The 22,842-nt window shown below is 34.5% G+C and overlaps 1 protein-coding gene across 1 annotated transcript; it reads right to left on the bottom strand.

Moving 5' to 3' along the window:
- Positions 1–9,928: 9,928 nt before the first annotated feature.
- LOC109192873 (WUSCHEL-related homeobox 3-like) lies at positions 9,929–10,967 on the bottom strand. The gene is made up of 2 exons (XM_019343582.1): positions 10,554–10,967; positions 9,929–10,165 (listed from the first exon to the last, which is right to left on the bottom strand). The coding sequence occupies exons 1-2, from the start codon at positions 10,965–10,967 to the stop codon at positions 9,929–9,931; spliced, it is 651 nt and encodes a 216-aa protein (XP_019199127.1).
- Between the last annotated feature and the right edge of the window lie 11,875 nt (positions 10,968–22,842).

Genomic DNA, 22,842 nt, shown 5'->3' with positions numbered 1-22,842 from the left:
AAATTACTAAAATCTAAATAATATGAACCATTCATTTTAAAAAACATTACAACCCACATTTTTTTTGTTCTAGTTAAGGCCTAACATTATTGACTCTTATTAGAATTGTAGATGTAGATGTAGATGTAGATGTAGATATTCACAATTACATAACTCTATGTTCATAATTTTTGAACTTTATATATATTCACAATTACAGAACTCTATATGTTCATAACTCTATATTCATAATTTTTGAACTCTATATTCACAATTATGACAGTTTTGAAACTCTGTCCACCATGCAAGGTGGACAAGGTTCCACAGCATAATTTGCCATCGCCATGTTTGGTAACATTGTTAACTTATTATCAATTTTAACATATTTTTTACACTTATTTGATTATTATTAGCTATTTGACTTGGTTAAATCGTTAATATAAGTGTTTGATTAATTTGCTTTTTGTAACAACTTATTGTTCTAGAATACTAAAATTCAAAAAGTTGCTTGAAGAAACTTTTTGGGAAAATCATTTTGCATGTAATCAACTATCAATTAACAATTAATTTATCAAACATTTTGAGCTTTCATCACTTTGAGAGATTCTCATACCTTCTTGATAGTTTAAATTGACTATGGGTCAACCCACATTTTAATATGAATAATAGAATAAGGGTAACGAGGCAAAGATCTTCTACATGAAAATTAACTTGAAAGCTAAGGGGAAAAATTACAATTTTTTTTTTTCTTTTTAGGCTGGGTTATGCCAAATCCACTAGTATTATTGAATAATACAAGTTCCGACTTACTTTACTTAATGATATTCAAATTCAAATACTCCGTATATATTAAATATAAAGGGAAAAATATCGAACTACAAAATACAATCAGAAGCTAATATTTTTTTTGAAAGCAAACAAAAGTCATATATTAATGAATGAACAAAGCAATAGAGTCAGGAGTGATGGAGTCCCAATACATTAAGGCTCTGTTTGGCAACGCTAAGCTAGGAGCTTATAGCTTATTTTAAGCTACTAATAAGCTATAAGCTCTGTTTGGTAATGTTCTCAAAATAAGCTCCTAGCTTAAAATAAGAGCTTATTTTGGAACGCTACTTTAGGTAGCGTTTCAAAATAAGCTACTAGCTTCCTAACTTTTTTTTCCATTTTTACCCTTATTATTTTAAAGTAATAACATATTTTAACCTTATGAATTAAAACCCTTTCTCTTCCCCTATCCCAACTTTCACGTCAATTCCTTTCTTAGTCTTGTTTCCTGCTAAACAATTATGTTTGAAACTTTAGCTTATTATTATTATTATTATTATTATTATTATTATTATTATTATTATTATTATTATTAATGTTATTTTAAAATTAGTAATATGGCTTTAATCTCAAATTGAACAAGAGCCGCCAACTAATGCTCAAGAAGCATTCAATCGTGCACATTCTTCTCTTCAAAGTTGTATTGAGAGGTCGTTTGGAGTATTGAATAAGAGATGGAAGATACTTGCTAAAATGTCGCAGTTTAGTGAGGAGACCCAAATTGATGTTATTATGGCCACATTTACGCTACATAATTATATTCGGAAGAATTCACAAGATGACATGATGTTTAATGTGCTTGAGCAGCATCCAGATTACATACCGCCCGATGTACTTCAAGATTCAAGTAGTAATATTTCCATCAACGAAAATTTAAGTCACACCTCTATGGAGATGAAGGAGATTCGCAACAATATTGCTACTTCATTATGGGATGGTAGATCATGATCATGCTAATAGTTTTATTTTTAAAAGTGTTTACTTTTTTTGGAAGACGAAATGTTAAATTTTAATATGTAAACAAACTAATTTAAATTTTATGAAGATGTCCTTTTTAGTCTTTTTACATTTATCAGCTTATCAAAAAGCTAATTTTACCAAACACTTTCAATCATAATAGCTAGCTTAACAGCTCTTCAATTTTCAGCTCCGAGCTTATAGCTTTTCAGTTTTCGGCTCCTTTTCAGCTATAAGCTCCTAGCTTGTAACTTTTCAGCTAGGTTTGCCAAACAGAGCCTAAATAATCCTGATCTAAAGCTACCGAATGAAGCTAAAGTATGAGCATGCAAATTAATCGATCTAGAAATAACACTTAACGAGCAATGATTAATTAATAAAAACATTGACGTCCTACATCGGTCCACAACGACCCCAACATAGGACAAGATAGTCGTGGAGCCCGAGTGTAAGTAATTTCGTAACTCTGAGCAATCCGTTAGGAGATCCACATCCAATACGTTCCGTTCTCTGAGTCAAGATAAAACCTCCTTGCAAGTGAGTGCCTCCGCCATAAGAGGTGAGAAGCAGCCCGATAGCTAATATATATAGTCTAAATACATGAACAAAGAAAATTTTTCATCTATCACTGTCAAATTTTACTATATATTTCATAATATTCATATAAATACTTATATATTTTGATTTATATTTTTTTATGTTTATATTCATAATATTTTTTTTAACAACAAGTTAATAACGAACTACTATCCGCAACAACAATTTGGGCTGCAAACAGTAGCACCTTGTTGTTGTTCGCAATCCCGAATTACTACTGCAAATAATAGCTCTTTGCTTGATGCCTATCAATATATCTAATTATAATTTTTTATATATATATTACTAATATTATATTTTTGTTTTTTAACTTTTATACAACTAGTAATTATATTTTTAAATATTTTATTTGAACAATTCTGTTACTATAAATTTTAGTGTTCAATATCATTATGAATTTCCTATGAATTAGTTTTTGTTGTTGTTGTTGTTGTTGTTGATATGCTTATTAATAATATATAAGTAATTAGCATATAAGTCTCACCATACTATATAATAATGTTGAGAATGTTGACGTGGGTGAAAAACTATATAATAAGAAGAATTTTATGATATATGTCATAACATGAATGTTGGCATGGTACAAGTTGGGAAAAGAAGCCCCCTCACACTGGGTAGAATGCCCTAAAAATGTATACTAAGTGGCAAGGGGATCAGACATAATGATTGTAAAGTGCTAACATAGCTAATGTGATATCCACTGATTAAGCACTCCGATCGGTTATGCCACATGGCTATTATATTGATGTGGCGTCAGAGTTGATATATCTAGCAATGATGGTCAACAAGTCTATTGATATGTATAGAGGTTGATAAGTCTATTAGCGAGAGGTTGGTGAGTCTATTGACATATAGGTTAGTAAGTCTATTGACAAGTTGTTGGTGAGTCTATTGACATGCATATATAGGTCTATAAGTCTACAGACCTACAGGTCTATACCTACTGACATCGAAGTCGAGAAGTAAACATGTAGACCCTCTGCATTGGGAAGTGCACATGCAGATCCTATGGGTTGAGAAGTTGATTCAAAAGGCATTTGGAAGGACCCTTAAGTAGGGATGTATGTTGCGTAGGGCAAGTAGAGGCGTAGAGTGTCCTATACCCCTATCACTTCTAAACTAATTAATCTTTTGAGTTAGACATCTTTTCTTGAGCTACTAAGGCCATCCCCATTAGTTGATTTTTCACCGTTTTTGAGAATGACATTGCTGATGTGGAAGAGAGAAGTGGAGGAAAGAGAAAGCTTGGAATCCCCCGGCAAAATAGGGATTTTTATCAGAATGGTGGGACCCACCAAAATTTAACAAAATATGATGTTGCTTGCGTGCACTGCAAAACAAGCGCCCAATCGAGCGCGTGCACTCCACGCGCTCGTTGGGCGCGTAAATATGCATGTTTTATCTCTTTTTTTAAAAATTAAAAAAAAAAATCTTTCCATATTTTGTTTTGTTTTTGTTTTTTTTTTCTTTTGCCTTTTTCCCTTCTTTTCCATTTTCTCTTTTCTAATCTCACATGTTTAAACTCATCAAAAACCTCACACTATGAAGGATGCTCTACTTAATGCCCAAAAAAACTTTAATTTTCTAGGGTGCAGTAGAGTTTCCTGTTTGTCCGTTGCATGCTATATCATAGAGGAGATCAGAGTGTCCATTCCTCACTTCCACGAGTTTCTCATTCGTTCAGCAAGTGTCCATTCCTCATTTCGAAATCTGCCAACCGGAGGGATCGGATAGATTAGAGACTAAATGGAAAAAAAATCAGTCACTTTAAAGCCAGGCTCATCTTCCATTGTACTTTTTATAGAAAAGTTTATGTTAATTTTAAGCATATATAGGTGTTTTATGAAGACATAGACAGATGTAGACTAGTCTGCGTGTGGACAGCGAAACAATAAATAGAAAAATTAAATTTGTAGGGAGTAGAAAGAATCAATAATAATTACTATACATTTCATATCCTCAGATACTGCAACATAGAGATATGCATGCAGTGGGTATTATTATTGAAATCACACGCATTTCAATCAATGCTTGTCCAGTTACGACACGCCCCCACTGTCCAAACCATGCACCATTATATTGTACGGAGAATTTATTACTTACATATAACACATGTTTAGTTTACAACTATATATTTATTATTATTACAATACCAAACATATACAATGAATCAAAGTACAACTATAGATTAACTATCACATTACTATTATTTGTACACACAAAATGTTACAAACTATTTTATGTTTTACTCGATATATGCAAACAAATTAAATGGGACGAGACATTTCTTTTTCTTCTTCACTATGAGGATGCATGGAGTGACATGCTCTGATATCAATTGTCAAAATCAAGCACTTATCTCTGTCCAAAATGTATAACTAGTAATGAAGACACAACTTTATTTTCTTATACTTACATAGCGGTTATAGAGTAATACTATCTCCGTCCCATTTTATGTGTCTGGTTCGGTTAACGAGGTTTGACTGAAGTTATTTTTAATTAAATTTTTCATAATATTAAGTTTGGTATTAGTATACAAAATTTATGTATTTAGAAACTACGCTAAAAATACTATTAAACACAAAAGTCAAATTTTAAAATAAGTAAAAAATACTAAAAAAATAAATAAATAAATAAGAAAAAGTTGATTTGACCAATGAATACTAAATATGACAGATAAAATGTGACAAATGACGTAATAATTAGCACGCATTTTTTATTTTTGATTTTTAAAAGCAATCGCATTATTTTGGACACCGCATAGAGAGAGAGAGAGAGAGAGTGTGTGTTTAATGGATGCGGCTCACCTCTAGCTAGGGGCTACGCGTTGACTAGTCAATTTTATCAACCTAGCTAGTAGCTAACCCCTCTTTATTTTATTTTATTTTATTTCCATATATTCATGAACAAAGATTGACATAATTTAATTTAATAAAAGTTATAAAATAAATATGTTTTGTTTCAAATTTTGAGTTATGACTTTTCTGACAAATAGTACTCGACGTAGTTAGAAAATATTTAATATAATTAATTTTTATAAATATAAACTTGTTTATATTAAGGGTAATAAACATAAAGCCAAAATTTAATAAAGCTGCTGACAGAAAAATAATAAATATACTCCCAATGCATGCAATAATTGTTAGAGCATCCATATCAGTTGGAGATATTAGGGGAGAATGTAAGAGTGAGTAGGAAAGAGAATAATGTGGGAGGGGAGGGAAAAAAAATCAAAATTGATTTTATAAAAAAAATATATAAAAAATAAGCATGTCATTTCTCTATTGGTTCTCTTTCCTCCATCATTAATTTTTTTTCTTGGGCAGAGTAATATCCCAACATTTGCAGATGCTCCCCACCCCTTCTCTCTCTTGATTCTCTCTCTGCCACCATGACATTTTGGCCTCAAAAGTAGTGAATTCTCCCCCATTTCTCCTTTGATGTAGATGCTCTTATCTCATACGGACTGTAGTTCGTAAAAGTTCGTGTCAACAACTCAATATAAACATATGTGATATACCATTGGCTAAATATTCATTTCATTCTAAATTTGTAAAAATTATATCATGTTAACAAATCTCATATCAGTTACTATAAATAAAAGATGGTATAATTTTTTACAAATGAAATAATAATTATTTTAAAAAAAGTAATTTTCTTTATATTTATAATATAACGTAAAATTAAATATTCAATTGGCAACCACGAAGGGAAATTTATGGCAGCCAAGAACGGGCGTCTGAACTGTGACCAGGATCCCTTCACAGCGAGGCTACCGCGATTAAGGAAGCGCTCAAGTGGTTGCTCAGCTTTGGCAGAGGCAATTTGATTATAGAAACGGATTGTTTAAATTTTTGCAAAGTTTTCAATTCCAGTTCTTTAGATTTTTCTTATGTTAATTCAATTATTCAGCAATGTATTCTAGTTGCTAATGACATCGGGACCGTGTCCGTCCAGCATGTCAAGAGATCAACTAATCAAGTAGCTCATGCTCTAGCACGGGCGACTGATTTCAGGACTGACTCACAGTCGTGGGTTGATAACCCACCGGGGTGTATTTCTGCTTTGCTTCATCATTAATGAAAGTTCTTCGTTTTGCTTCAAAAAAAAAATGAAAATATTTAAGTGAGATAAATATGAGTTCTTAAAAAAAATCTAGATTTGTTGGATAAAAGTTTGGAGTGTCGAGTCTAACATCTTGTCATTAAAACATGACGTTGGCTGCAATGTTACAGGGGTAGATCCAAAAATTTTGCCAGTGGATGGGGGCGGAAAAATAAAAACCAATGAGATATTAAAAAAAAAAAAAAACAAAATACTTAGAGTTGAGCCATCAATATTGTTGACTATGGATGAAAAATTAAAATACAACAAAATGAGATTAAAAAATATTCAAAATAAAATATAAAATATAATTAATTAGATAGAATAGTTCGAATAGAAAACATATAATAAATCACTCATATCACTATTAATAGTAAGAAACAAGAAAAGAAACACAATGTTACAAATAAAAAATTTGATTAAAATTAGAAATTAATCTTACTATTAATATTAAAAAAATGCCAAAACCAAAATTTCATGTCGTAGGATTCGAACCCTTTAAGTATTTATAAGTTAACTATGTATATACAAGGGACCTATACATATAATATATATATATATATATATATATATATATATATATATATAAAGGATGGGATAGAGGAGTGGGGGAAGCTACATGCCCCCATTGCTCTCACTATAGATCCGCCAATTGCAAATTGCAATGTAAGTATAAGGAAATAAAGTTGCGCATTAACTATATATGTTGTGCAGTTGGGTTAACGTCACAAGAGGTTATGTGTTGGGCTATGGATTGGAACGTAGAGTTAAGCATCCTGCCATCAAAACATGATGATGATTGATACACAAGTATACGCAAATAAAGTTGCGCATTCTCTATTATCTATAACTTAACGTAACTTTTGGCGTAGTGATAAACGTTCGATCCTAACATCATGGTCGATAGATTTTGCACTAAGACAATTGCATCAAGATAGATCGTGGGTATATTTGATAAGCGAATTGCTAATGCAACTGTAAGGTTGAAGTAAGATGTTAACTCTATGGCTGAATATAGATTAGATATACTAACATCTAATACGGATTGCATTGTGGGAATATCGGATAATATATCATATATAATAATAATAATAATAATAATAATAATAATAATAATAATAATAATAATAATAATAATAATAATAAAAGAGGATGTTGGGAATAATTATTTATCTAGCTAGTAAATGTGGTAGTTAAAGTGAGATAGACATAATGTACTGATCTGTATCTCCCATGTATTAAAGTTTTGGCCTTTGGGCAAGCTGTGGCTGCCATCCCCATTGTACCGGAGACAGCTAATAAGTAAAAGTTGTTATTCTTTCACAGTATATGTTTATATTTCTCTATTCTTTTGGTGTAAACAATGAGGTGTACGTTTCGAGTGTTTTTCTATCTGGATTATGATCGAGTTCATTGGGCTAATATCTTCTCTCTTTGAGAGGCATAGGAGCTGGTCCAGAGAAACCAGTCATTTGTGAAAATCAAATCCGGATTATCTCAAAATTTTTTTCCTACAAAAAGAACTTATTTGTCACTTAAGCTACCCATTGGGTTGTTTATATTTCTCTATATATGCGAAAACTATTCACTTTATTCACGTTTATGCGTGGTTTTCAGTGACGAATTGAAGTGCATTCATCAATTGCATTTCTCACATTATCGGTTATGGATTAGATGACACGAATCTCTTTTAGCTTATTCAAATGTAGTGTTTTGTCACCTTTTATATGATTCTACTCAACTCAAATAGGATTACTCTGAATGTATAGTCTTAAATGACTGAAGGGGTAACCGGCCACAATCAAATTGGTCAAATTGTTAATTTAATTGGTAACTACAATGTTTCAAGTTCAACTTTTAGTGGTAATTGCTTATTGGTCTTTATGATTTGAGCTAGTCAGCTATATATGGGTAACCTAAAATGGTTTACTTTATTGTGGTTCTATACCAGCTAAAGTTACAAGATAGTATTTACTCAATGAATATTTTTAGATAATAGTTGCAGGTTTTCTTCTTTTAACCAAAAATGTTAAACAATTATAGTGAATCCCACCATTATTAGAGTATTCGAAGTATCTTATATAATATTTGTGAAGACAAGCCCGAGTCAAATTAAGGTAGTGTAGTATGAACTATGAAGTATGGTTTCCACTAACGTTGGTAGATTCTTTGACGTCATTTTTAGCCTCTAAGTGAAATTTTTTATTCATGGAATGTTTTGAAAACATAAATTAAGCGTATATATATAAGAGTTGACCTAAAAAGTCTTGTAGTCAATCTAATAGGTAGTCCCCACCAAACACCACTAAAGACAATTCGCTTATTATATTGTTACTTTTACAAAGCACATTAATTAATTAACTACGACAGAATTCAGAAGTAAAATATTAGAATAATAGATCGACTAACATGTCACGTACTATACTGTGTTTTGTCGCTGGTCCAAATTAAATACGATTTAGCCTTCATTGTCCTAGCTTAATATTAGGAGCCTCTGATCTTTATATTATTTTTTCTCTTCCTAATTAAGTATCACCATTTAGGTTTTTTATTTTTATTATTATTATTATTATTATTATTATTATTATTATTATTTTATAATAAGGTAAAGTGTCTAGATAAGATAATTATATTATATTTTGAAATTAAATTATTAAAAATTTTATTTAAAGAGATTCAATAACCCTTTTAATTGCTAATGGTTTTGATCAAAATTTAATTTTTTTTTAAAAAAATAAATAACGCTTTCAACTCAAACGGTAAGTATATTGCTACATGTCGTTTGTAAAGTATTACGGTGCATGCATGAAGAGGACGATCAGGGATAACTCGAGTTCGATTCTCACAAGTGACAATTTCTCTTGGCCAGCTCTCATGCCTTTCGGAGCGAACGATGATTAGTCGGGTGGATCCAGATTGTAAAATGGATAAAGAAAGATTTGGAACACCTGGTAGTTTAGACTCAAAAAAAAAAAAAGAAAAAAAAAAAGAGAGAGAAGGTATTACCGTGCATGGATAATGCATTGATGTCCATATCATGCGATTCATATATATATTGTCAATCTAATGTAAACAAATTTAAAGCAGGTGATAGTACAACAAGTCACGTTAATTTGTTGCAAAATTAATTACGGCTAATAGTAAACTAAACTAGGGGTTTATTTTTGACATGTGAACACACACACACAATTTCTTTGGTCGAACTCATCAGATATAGTCTTATATAGTTTACTCTCCTGTATGATTTTTAGATTATTATACATAATTATAATTTTTCAAGTAGATATATACCTGGTAATTGTGAGTTTTTGTTGTCACCGGAAAAAAAAATGCCCAATAATGCATGCATTAGAATAGCAGGAGCTAGCACTAACAACAAAACGTCTACAAAACTACAACTACACTAAATGTTTAATATTCCAATTTATTAATAAGAAGAACAAATCCATTTCTGGATAGCTAGCTAGCAAGAAGATACAGGAGTGGAAATAGTGGTGCTTTCGGCCTTGATATTGGTTGCCTGGAGGGGGAATAGTTGCAGGGTTATGGGTGTTCTGTCCACCCAACGAGGAACACAAGATCTTGTTTCCATCAACATCATCCAATCACGGTCAAACATCCTCGTCGTCATGCTACTTCCAGCGTCGTCGCAGGATGATGTTGGAACACCCATGTTCACTATCTTCTCACCGCCGCCACCCTGCAGAAACAAGAATATATGATCCTTATAAGCGATATCGAGCCATAAATAGAAAATGATACCCCATCCACCACTTCATTTTATTGGATAAAGATTGTAACTCATTTTGCACTGCCCACACGAATAACTCAGTTGGTTCATAGGTGAATTGAAAGAATATAAACAAAGACACAGAATCTAGCCTTGACAGAAGCTGTTCGAGAGTTTTACCCTCTTAGCTTGTGGAGTGATTTCTTGTGAGCACCAGACACTAGTTCTTCTACCTAATAGGATAACTGTGGACATTAAACACTGGTCCTCTTACTTATTTCGCCTTATGCGGGCAAGAAATGAGAAAGTGGAAGTTAGGTGATGAAGTATTTACTCAAATGAAGCTACTATACTATACCTGATGAAGAAATGTAGAGAAACGAGGCGATAAGTGATCAGAGAAAGCGGAGCAAAAATCAAGGCTGCTGCGCCCATCCAGCAACTGATGATGACAACAATTCTGAACCTGGGCAGCAGAGTGCGCAGGTTGTTGGGGTTCTTCTTGTCGAGCAAACACCGGTCGATAACGCAGATGTTGCTTGATGAGCGTTTTCCTGAGCCTCTGCCTGTCCCTAGCTTTGTGGTTCTGGAACCAGTAAAACACGTTCTTGGTTTCGATCTTCCCGTACAGCGCCAAGTGGGAAGTTATGGTTCGGACCTGAAAACCATTGGGGTTTCTCAGTCCTCTCCGGTAAAGCTCCTGCAACACCATCAGTTGCTCCGGCGTCGGACTCCATCTCCGCGGCCGGCACGTCACTTCACCACCAACCATTCTCTTCTCTTTCCGGCCGGCCTGTTAGTTATTGTTATCTTAGCTTCGATCTTTTTCTTTAGTTTTGCTCTAATGGCGATGAATATTCTGGGTTTCCGTAGTAGGGTTTAAATAGATGGAAGGAAGAAAAAACGGTATCAGGCTGACGTATTTTGTTGGGTGATTATATTGGATGACACACGTATATAAACTGCCAGGGTCTTATGTAATAAGGGCATTCTTGTCCAGACTCTTATATGATAGGGATATTCTAGTCTTTTCTCCCTCATGGCAGTTATAACCGCTAGCTAGCTTGCATTTATATTCTCAGTTGTATCTCCTTCGTTGATAACAACCATCAGAATAATAAACCATTTCTTCCTTTCTTCTCTCTTCAATGTAATCCGTCATGGTATCAGAGCGCCAACACTCCTATGCCGCCGTCGTCACCGGCGCCGGCAGCACCAGTCAGGGAGGACAGACAGCTACGCCTCTCGTCCAATCACCGATTCAAACAACTCCTGAAGTGATTCCGCAGAGGAGTCCATCGTCTCGAGCTCGGAGGAATTTCAATACGGAGGATCTGGAGAATCCTCTGTTTCTCAGCGCAAATGACAGTCCGTCTCTCGTCCTTGTGAGTCCGCCGCTAACAGGCAGCTCGAATTACGGCACATGGAGCATTTCGATGCGGATAGCGCTCGAAGTCAAAAATAAGTGGACCTTGGTGGACGGGAGCACCAAGCCGCCGAGCAGGGAGCAAGCTCAGTATGCCGCATGGAGGCGGTGCAATCTCATGGTCTGTGCGTGGATCTTCAAGTCCGTCCACGCATCCATAGCACAGAGTATTATGCACCTCGACAGGGCTGATGATGTCTGGGAGGATCTGAGAAGAAGGTTCTCGCAGAGGGACGCACAACGCATATCGATTTTGCAAAGTGAGATTCACAATCTACGGCAAGGTTCGCTCTCTGTTAACGAGTACTACACAAAATGCAGAACTCTATGGGAGGAAATGAACACCTTAAGGCCAATTCCTCTGTGTAAGTGCACTCCTAGATGTTCCTGTGATCTGGTTGAAACCATCCGGAAGGAAAAAGAGATTGATCAGGTAATCTTATTTTTGCAAGGCTTGAATGAGGACTATAACAACCTGAAATCGACTGTTCTAGTGTTAGATCCTCTACCTGAGGTCTATAAGGTGTTTGTGATGTCTGAAAAACTAGAGAGGCAGATTATGACATCTCATTTGAATCTAGGAAGCCTGGATATAAAGCAATCTAATGCTGTTCAAACATGCATGAATGAAGATACTGTTGCTGCTTTGAATTTCTATAATGGCAGGAAAAATAACAATGTGAAAGCCAAGTGTACCTACTGTGGTATGAACGGACACACAATTGATAGATGCTACAAGAAACACGGGTATCCACCCGGCTGGGTGCAAGGTTTTAAATCAAAAGGGAAGCAACAAGGAACAGCTGCATCTGTCAACACTCCTGATGATCTGGGAATGTCTCCTGAACAATTGCACAAACTAATCTCATTCCTTCAGACACAGCCGGGTCAAACATCTGGATCTTACAGTTCAAATAGCACTCCTAGCACTCCTGGATCACATGTCACAGCTACAACTGCCCTGATCCCAAAGTTTGATAAATCTCATAATCCTGAAGAAGGCAAGTTCTCTGTATGTTCATCAGTTTTAAATTCATGTACCTGGATTCTCGATTCAGGGGCCACAAATCACATTGTGTGTTCCCTTGGTTCCTTAGTTAATCATCACACGGTTAACAATGTTGAAGTCAATCTCCCTACGGGGCAGTCCATTACAGTTGAAAATGTAGGTGATGCTAGACTGTTCAATGGAAATCTATGGTTGAAAGAGGCATTACATATTCCTTCTTTCAAATTTAATATTGTATCTGTGAGCAAGTTAATTCAAGATGATGATTATAAGCTAACCTTCATGTCAAAGCAGTGCATGATTCAAGGGAGTCATGGCCAGATAATTGGTTTAGCTAGAGAAGAAAAGGGGCTCTATCTAATGAAGGAACCACAACAGGAGCAGAATGGACAGTTTGTTTTGCAGTGCAGTAAGTCTGAGGTCTGGCATCGAAGGCTGGGACATTTCCCAATCAACAAGTTACATCTCATTTGTGATATTGATGTTACTAAGAACAATAATAGCAAGGCTTGTGATGTATGTCATTTGGCTAAACACAAGCGTTCCCCCTTCCCAATAAGTGTTACTAGTTCACATTCCTGCTTTGAATTAATACACATTGATATTTGGGGGCCTTTCCCGGTTTGCTCCTTGAAAGGGGAATACTATTTTCTTACTGTTGTTGATGATTATTCAAGATTTACATGGCTTCATTTGATGAAAACCAAAGCTGAAACAAGGTCACTCGTAAAAAGGTTTCATGCTTATGTTCTTACCCAGTTTGGGATTTTGATTAAAACCATTCGCAGTGATAATGGTTCTGAATCCAAGATGGATGATTTCTTCCTTGATAATGGTATTGTCCATCAGCGCTCTTGCGTTAATACCCCACAGCAAAATGCAATAGTTGAGCGTAAGCATCAACACATTTTAAACGTTGCTAGATCTCTTCGTTTTCAAGCCTGCCTTCCTCTAGAATTTTGGGGACATTGTGTCATGCATGCGGTATTCATCATAAACAGGCTTCCCTCTCCTATTATTGATCTCTCTAGTCCCTATGAAAGGCTATATGGAAGAGCTCCAGACATCAATAACCTAAAAGTTTTTGGTTGCTTATGCTATGCAGCAACTCTGTCAAATGCAAGAAATAAGATGGCACCAAGAGGAAGGAGATGCATGTTCATCGGTGTTCCAGCTGGGATTAAAGGCCATATGCTATATGATTTAGAAGATGGCTCGACATTTATATCACGAGATGTTACATTCTATGAATCTCAGTTTCCAATGGCAGTGAAGGACTGTTCCAAACATATTAAGTCTCTTACTGAACCTCCTTTACCTAACATCCCTATTTCTATGGACCAGGTGGTACTTGATCATTCTCCAGTTCACTCTGGACACAGAAGCCAAACTCACAGCCTAGCAGAAGGCAGCATACCGTCATCACAAGAGGTTGATGATAACCAGCCTCATATTTCTGAAAGGGAGCTCCATAATGATCATGCAGAACACACCCAAGACTCTGTGGAGTTTGCCTTGCCATTAGAAGACGAAGATAATCCCAGTGATAATAGAAGCGTCCAGAATCAGCCCCGACGCTCCAATAGAAGCCGGATAATTCCAAATAAGCTGCTCGATTATTACTGTGATACTGTGAGCAGAAAGGGGTCATCTCCTCACTTGTTAACCAAGGTCATCTCTTATGATCATCTTTCCACTCCTCACATGAAGTTCGCCATGGCAGTCAGTGCTCTTAATGAGCCATGCTCCTACAAACAAGCTATAGAACATGACTGCTGGAAAAATGCAATGGCAGCAGAAATAAAGGCTTTACAGGACAACAAGACATGGACCATTGTTGATCTTCCACCCGGAAAAGTGCCAATAGGTTGTAAATGGGTATTCAAGACAAAACTGAGGGCGGATGGTACTGTGGAACGACATAAAGCTAGGCTAGTAGCCAAAGGCTACACCCAACAATTGGGAGTGGATTACATTGACACTTTCTCCCCAGTTGCTAGAATCACCACCATTCGCACTCTTCTGGCTGTGGCTTCATCTCTGTCTTGGCACACTCATCAACTTGACGTGAATAACGCATTCCTCCACGGGGATTTAGACGAAGAAGTCTACATGGTTCTACCTCCAGGCTTTCAAGGGCAGAAACCGGGTCAAGTGTGCAAGCTTTTGCGATCCCTCTACGGCTTGAAACAAGCCAGCAGGCAGTGGAACTCCAAGTTAAGTACTGCTCTTATTCGCAAAGGCTTTACACAATCTCAGTCTGACCCCTCTTTATTCATCAAAGGCAGTGGCACATCTTTTATTGCTCTACTGATATATGTAGACGACATTCTAATAACTAGTCCGAATTTGCCTCTCATCCAAGAATTCAAGTCTGCTTTGAATGATATCTTTCGAATCAAAGATCTGGGCTCCTTGGGGTATTTTCTGGGAATTGAGGCAAGAATTGATGACTCCGGTTTAAATCTCTGCCAGCGTAAATATGCACTGGATATATTGGCAGAAGCAGGCTTCCTCGACTGTAAGCCAGCTGACACTCCCCTTGTTCCTGGACATCATCTAAGCAGAGACAGAGGAACTCCTCTTGATGATATCTCTAGTTACAGACGGTTGGTAGGCCGATTGCTTTATCTTACTGCAACAAGACCTGACATCGCATATGCCACTCAACAACTCAGTCAGTTCATAGATACCCCAACCACTGAACACATGATGGCAGCTCACAGGGTCCTTCGTTACATCAAGAAAGCTCCCGGCCAAGGATTATTCTATCCCAAACACAATGATTTGCAGTTGAATGTATTCTCCGATTCCGATTGGGCAGCCTGCACTGAAACTCGACGGTCCATTACTGGCTTCTGTGTGTTTTTGGGATCTGCCTTAATATCGTGGAAGTCGAAGAAACAAGTGACAGTTTCTCGCTCATCCTCCGAGGCCGAATATCGTGCCCTTGCTACTACTGCATGCGAACTTCAATGGATCACTTCTTTGATCCGTGAATTGCAAGTTCAAATGGACAAACCAGCAGCCTTGTTCTGTGATAGCAAGTCCGCCATCGCCATAGCCGAGAATCCCGTCTTCCACGAACGAACAAAACACATTGACATTGATTGTCATATTGTTCGAGAAAGGCTCAACCAAGGTCTATTCAAACTTTTGCCCGTATCCACTTCTGCACAAACAACTGATGGCTTCACTAAAGCTCTTCCCACTTCAGCCTTTCAGCAATTCACATCTAAACTGGGCATTCAAGATCTCCATGCCCCAGTTTACGGGGGGGTATTGGATGACACACGTATATAAACTGCCAGGGTCTTATGTAATAAGGGCATTCTTGTCCAGACTCTTATATGATAGGGATATTCTAGTCTTTTCTCCCTCATGGCAGTTATAACCGCTAGCTAGCTTGCATTTATATTCTCAGTTGTATCTCCTTCGTTGATAACAACCATCAGAATAATAAACCATTTCTTCCTTTCTTCTCTCTTCAATGTAATCCGTCAGATTATATTTGTATTTTACTGTGCGATGCCGTCATCAACAGTACTCAATGCGCAGTATTATTTACTCACTTTGCTGGGCAGAATGCATTAAATTTGCAATAATTAAGGTGGAACGTATAGTAACAAACATATATATAGATTTATATATCGAATGCTAGTTGAGTGTTTTAGCATTTCTTCGTACAATTGTCATATATTAATGTTGCCATTTAACACTCTCAACTGCAGTTGTCAGTTCTATATGTATATATGTTTGTTCCAAACAATTAATCCCCTATTACATCCGTTCAAATTCAAATTTTTTTTATGATCCCTACATATAATAAATATGTTTTTCTTTAGTTTTATGATACTGATCAATACTGGTGTCAATTGTATTACTCATGATATAATATCAATTGTCATATCAAATGTTTACCATTACCTCATGCTATAGCTAATAGAAAAAACACAACATTATTTATTTATATTTACATCGCAGTTGACACCATATTTAGATGACAAGATGCTGAATTCGACTCTCGAGTCGCCGTGTAATAAATAAATAAATAAATATATATATAAATAATATTTTTCTCCCAATTATGAATCTCACTATAGGTTTGGACGTACAAAAGAAGAAAGGGTGATGAATTTCATTAATAACAGAAGGGCCAGGGAATCTATGACTAGAATCCTAGCTAGCTAGCTTAATAAAGTCCAAACAGTATTTAACCATATCAAGAATAGTAAACCATGGGAGCCAATGAACCAATGAGCCTCGGGCGTAATAACAACTAGCTACTTACCAAGACAACAACTTTTGGTTGTTTATATATGAATCTTCATATATAGATCTTATGCTCTACCATATACTATAAAAAGAAATAATAAATAGTTGTGGATGTGTGTGTATATATATATATATATATATATATATATATATACCATATTAAAGGTCTTTTTCAAGTAAAAATTAAACTTTGTAGGTATAATTCAAGTTGAATTTGAATTAATTTTAAAGTGAATGAATACTATATGAGAATTGAACTAACCTTTTCATGAGTGCATGAGAACCAATCTCATCCATTTAAAAAAATAGATTGATAGATGAGATTAATAAAATATTAGGAATTATGATGTGTGCATATTAAGTCTGTGCATGTGCATATAAAGTATGTGTTGTGTTCAACGTAGGGACATGCTTAATACGCAAATTATGCAGTGGACTCGTGTCCACAATGCATTGTGGACACGAGTCTGGACATGAGTCCAAAACGACGTCGTTTTCAGGAAAAACACGTCATTTCAGTTTAAAAAAAAATTGATTTTGTCTCGCCGTTAACGGCGTTATTCGTTTGTGCCACTATGAATGTACAGTTATGGAATTATGAATGTAAGTATAAAATTATGAACACAGAGCTCTGACATTATGAACTTACAATTATGAACATATAGTGATAAAATTATGAACATAGAGCTCTAAAATTGTGAACATCGAGCTTTGAAAATTATGATTTTACAGTTATTGCATTATGAATGTACAGTTACGGATTTATGAATGTACAGTTACGCAATTATGAATGTACAGTTATGAAATTATGAACACAGAGCTCTGGCATTATGAACTTACAATATGAACATATAGTGATAAAATTATGAACATAGAGCTCTAAAATTGTGAACATAGAGCTTTGAAAATTATGAAGTTACAGTTATTGAAATATGAATGTACAGTTACGGAATTATGAATGTACAGTTACGGAATTATGAATGTACAGTTATGGAAGTATGAATGTACAGTTATGGAAGTATGAATGTACAGTTATGGAATTATGAACATAGAGCTCTGATATTATGAACTTACAATTATGAACATATAGTAATAAAATTATGAACATATACTCCTATAACAAAGCGGTCTAAAGAAAAAAAAAAGAAGAAGATAACCGTGCCTAACGGCACTGTTACCTATGTCCAGCATGTATGCTGGACACGGGTCCATAGCATAACGATTGTGCTTAATATGCACATATCATAATGCCTAATATGCATTCCCGTGTTTCTAATCCCCACTTAATCTAATCCATATATTTTTTTAATAGATGATATTGGTTCTCATTTACTCATGGGATGTTATCGCATCCCCATAGAATCCTAATCATCTGGAACCATTCCCCAAGTGAAAACTTGTGAACAAATCCAAACCATTGATCTGCAAGATCGGATGATTTGAAAATTAAATAAAAAATGGGTAGGGTCATTTTCATAAATATTACATTTATATATATATATATATATATATATATATATATATATATATATATATATATATATATATATATATATATTACCTAAACCCAAACCCAACACTAATGTTGGCATGCATCGCAATTATTAAATTGTTGGCTATAGGCTACTGCTGGTCCTAATTAATGGATAGAGATAGAGTATACTAAATGTTGGTAATAATTACCAAAGTGCAGCGAGCTAAGTAGTGTCGCTATTGGATTGTAGACACCAAGCCATTTGCCTGATATGTGACAATAATTTAACTTTTCTCCTTTTAAAGTTGCATTGTACAATTCTGGTGAATCCACCTAGCTTCTTTAATATTTTGTGAATTTCTTGTCTACCTTTTATATAGAGACATACCTAGTATAGCTACCATTAATTATTATTCAAGAATCTTTACAACGTACAATAATATTGTGATTTGACAATATATAAAAAAAAAATCTTCTTTTGTTTTCAATTATATATATATATATATATATATATATATATATATATATATATATATATATATATATATATATATATATATATATATATATATATATATATACACACACACACAAAGAAGGGATCAGTGCAAAAGCTCTCTCAAGTGAAATATGCGGATTATAATCATAGCAATTGATCTTGTCAAAATCAACACTTCGAAATGATTTTTTTAAAAATACGGTGGTATTATGTTAATTTTGCGTATTGTCGAAAGCAAGTTCATATTTTCAAAGCTTAAGGTGAGTCATGAAAGTGACTTGTAGATTATGATTCCTACGTACATCTTCTCAATTTTTTAGTATTTTTTTTTTTCAATCGTATAGATTTGTTTATATCTAGTAGATTATACTTTTTAACTTGAGTCATATTTCCTTTATTTTGTATTATCTCGTTATTAATATGTGTTTGTGCTATTCTGTTTAGTTATCATTGTCTTAAACTTGTTATTGATTGCTTAACTAGTTGTTTATTCCCTTGTGCTAGTGGTTTTTTTTTTTTTTTTTTTTTTTTTTGAAAATAAAGTGGCTAGTTTTTTTTTTTTTTTTTTTTTTTTTTTTTTTGTTGGAAAGTGGCTAGTTAATTATCGTCACATATTAGGTGTCGTATCCCAAAATCACTATACAACAATATAACACTTATACTGATCTCTATGCTAAATCACTAATCTTGTAAGCTAGACTAGTAATCTATCTTGTAGGTTATCATCACTATTTTTTTTAATTATTTATCTGGCCATTGAGCATTTGAACCTAAACTATCAATAATAATATAATACCTCATTCGAAAATAATACGACATTGTACTATATATATATATATATATATATATATATATATATATATATATATATATATATTTAACCAAAAGAATTCCAATAAAGAATCTAGTATATTTTCCAAATCAGATGTCCTATCCAAAAATAATGTCTATAATTCATCGAGAAAATTTATCACTGTGTTCGACGATGAAAATTCTAAATACACCCAAAAAAATCTAGTATATGCAAATAGTAGAGTATGCAGAACTTAAAATACAAGAGGTGCAAAATTGAGTTGGAATATATTATCGATATATTCGTGAATTTTTACGGGGCGTTTGGTTGGGAGTAAGGAATTAGGGTGGAAAGGAATTGCAATTCGGTGGGAAAAGAATAAGGTGGGAATAAAGTAGAAATTCAAATTACATTGTTTGGTAGTGATGAATATAATTATTGGGTAGGGAATGAAAGAAGTGATATAAAGACTAAAATGTCCTTGTGTAATAATAATAGTAGTAATAATTAAGAGTACTTTTGTCATTTCATTACTTTTTCCTTTTCCCACAACCACCGAATTGCAATTCATAGGGGGTGCCCATGAATTGTAATTCAGCAAAAGGAGGGAATTGCAATTCTGTGGAATTGCAATTCCCACCAACCAAACAGCGTAATTATGACTTCCACTGAATTGCAATTCAACTACAGCCAAATTACGTCCAACCAAACAGACCATTAGTTCTTTAATTTGATGTATTTTATATTATTATATATACACTCATACAGAGTTTGAAATTTTCACTATAATTATTGAAAATTAGTGAAAAAGTGAGGGACGAAGCTACAAATATCAGTCCAATACTAATGCATACGCTTTGGGGGGAGATTATATCGTGAACCATGATTCACAGTGAATGGTGAATCATTAATAAATGTTCATACTAAAATTGTTTATGCTTAATGTACTGAATATTTATTTTTAAGTAATATATGAAAAAATAAACTTACAATCTATTGAAAGTTTATTAAAAATGAATTTTCAGTAGAGTAAATACCCAAAATGGTCCTCGACTATAGCTAAAATCACAAATTAGTCATTGACTTTCAATTTTAACCAATTAAGTTCTTAACTTTGTAATTTTGACACGATTTGGTCCTCCATCTATTTGACCGTTTGTTGACCGCGATCTTTGAGGATATATATGTAGTTTCACGTGTAAAGCTCAAGAAAACGCTCTTGGAGGTGACATCGTTGTTTCGAAGGGGGAAGTGCTTCTCCGCTTGCTGCTTGGGGCTCACGAGCCGGTTAAGCTTAGAGAACGCTCTTGGAGGTGACAACGGCGTTTCGGAGGGGGGAAGTGCTTCTCCGCTTGCTGCTTGGGGATCCCGAGCCGGTTCAGCTTGCCTACATCGCTTGGAGTCACGGCTTTCTCGAAGAATCACTCCAGGGACTTCGGCGATCTATCTATCAAAAGCTATAATCTCTCCGGCATGGGGTGCAGCGCCGGCAGTGGATTCAAATGTAATAGTGCGGTCTATAAATGCAACCGGAACCTTAAAAAACCGACGATGGACCATGAAATTACATATATATATCCTAAAAAGTGCAGTCAACAAATGGTCAAATAGACAAAGAACCAAATTGTGTTAAAATTACAAAGTTAAGGACTTAATTGATTGAAATTAAAAGTCGAGGACCAATTTGTGAATTTAGCTATAGTCGATGGACCATTTTGGGTATTTGCTCTTTTCAGTATACTAAAAACAAACAATATCTCAATGATATGAATAATGGTCTACGGTATAATGATCGACAGAGGCTGCTTGTCAACCTTAGCAATTATACCGTTGACCGCGGTCTAAAAACGGCGCCGTTTCTTTAAGTAAAGAAATGGCACGCCGTTACAGTTAACGGAGCGCGCATATTTGGTGTATTAATTACCAACTGAAATTATAGTGTATCTAAACTGACACTGCCTCATGTATTATTTTTATATTATCAAGTGAAACTGCAATTGAAATGAAATGAAACCGTAGTTGTGTTGAAATGAAATTGCAGTATATACAAAATAAAACTGAATAAAACTTTCACATATTTGAGTGTATATTACCTAGCGAAACTGTAGTTATATCAAAATGATATTGTAGTTGTGTTGAAATGAAACTGCGGTGTATATAAAATTAAATTGGATAACATTTCACATATTTGAATGTATATTGTGCAATGAAGCTGTAGTTATATCGAAATGATCATGTATTTATGTTTTAATGAAACTATAGGGAATATAAAATAAAATTAAATAACATTTTCACATATTTGAGTGTATAAATATTGAATGAAACTGTAGTTATATCGAAATGAAACTATAGTTGTGTTGAACTGAAACTGCAGTGTATACAAAATGAAACTGAATAACAGAATTACTTTTTGCGAAACGGGTAACGTTTTTTTTTCATTAAATAAAACGACATCGTTTAGAAGCTCGGTGTATAATTCATTATGCACCGTGGTGCACGATATAATTTGCATGTCAACCTGTGTTGGGCCAGATTGAATTTGGACGGTCCAATCAAACAGTCGAAAATTTTAGAAGCCTAATTCATATTGTTCTTGTTCAGCCTCAATTGAAATCCAAAACTAGTTTCTCCTTCTGCCCTTCCCGGTAGAGTGTGGCAATTTATATCCTACACCACGGCGCGCGTTGCACTATGCGTCCAGATGCAAAACGACGTCATTTTAATTTTTTTTTTTTTTTTTGGAAATTTTCCGCCCCAGTGAATGGCAGTAGTTTTTTCTTTAAAAAAAAAAACCCGCTGTTCAAGAATGTACATAATGTTATACTAGAATACACATAATTGTATACATGAATGTACATAATTATATAACAAAATATACATACTCTTTTTAAAAGATAATACACATAATCTAACGTAATACAAAATAAACATAAACTTTTAACATAATACACATCAACTATTAATATAATACACACAAATTTTCTGATTCGAATGTACATAATTGTATAAAAAGAATGTACATAATTGTATAAAAATGTACATAACCGTATGAACCAATACACATAACTGTATGAACAAATACACATAACTGTGTGAACAAATACACATAATCCCAGCAACTTACTACCGCGCCTCCCAAAACGACCCCAAAACGACGTCGTTTTGGGAGGC

The sequence above is a fragment of the Ipomoea nil genome, unplaced genomic scaffold (genome assembly GCF_001879475.1).
Source record: "Ipomoea nil cultivar Tokyo-kokei standard unplaced genomic scaffold, Asagao_1.1 scaffold1834, whole genome shotgun sequence".
Taxonomy (NCBI): domain Eukaryota; kingdom Viridiplantae; phylum Streptophyta; class Magnoliopsida; order Solanales; family Convolvulaceae; genus Ipomoea; species Ipomoea nil.
The sequence above is the reverse complement of the archived record's forward strand: the minus strand, read 5'-3'. Positions and strand labels throughout refer to the sequence as shown.

Excerpts from the sequence above, each read along its gene's own strand:
- LOC109192873 (XM_019343582.1), bottom strand. The coding sequence starts at position 10,967 with ATGGTTGGTGGTGAAGTGACGTGCCGGCCGCGGAGATGGAGTCCGACG. Across the intron at positions 10,166-10,553 it reads TCTCTACATTTCTTCATCAG|GGTGGCGGCGGTGAGAAGAT; the intron begins GTATAGTATAGT and ends TTGTTTCTGCAG.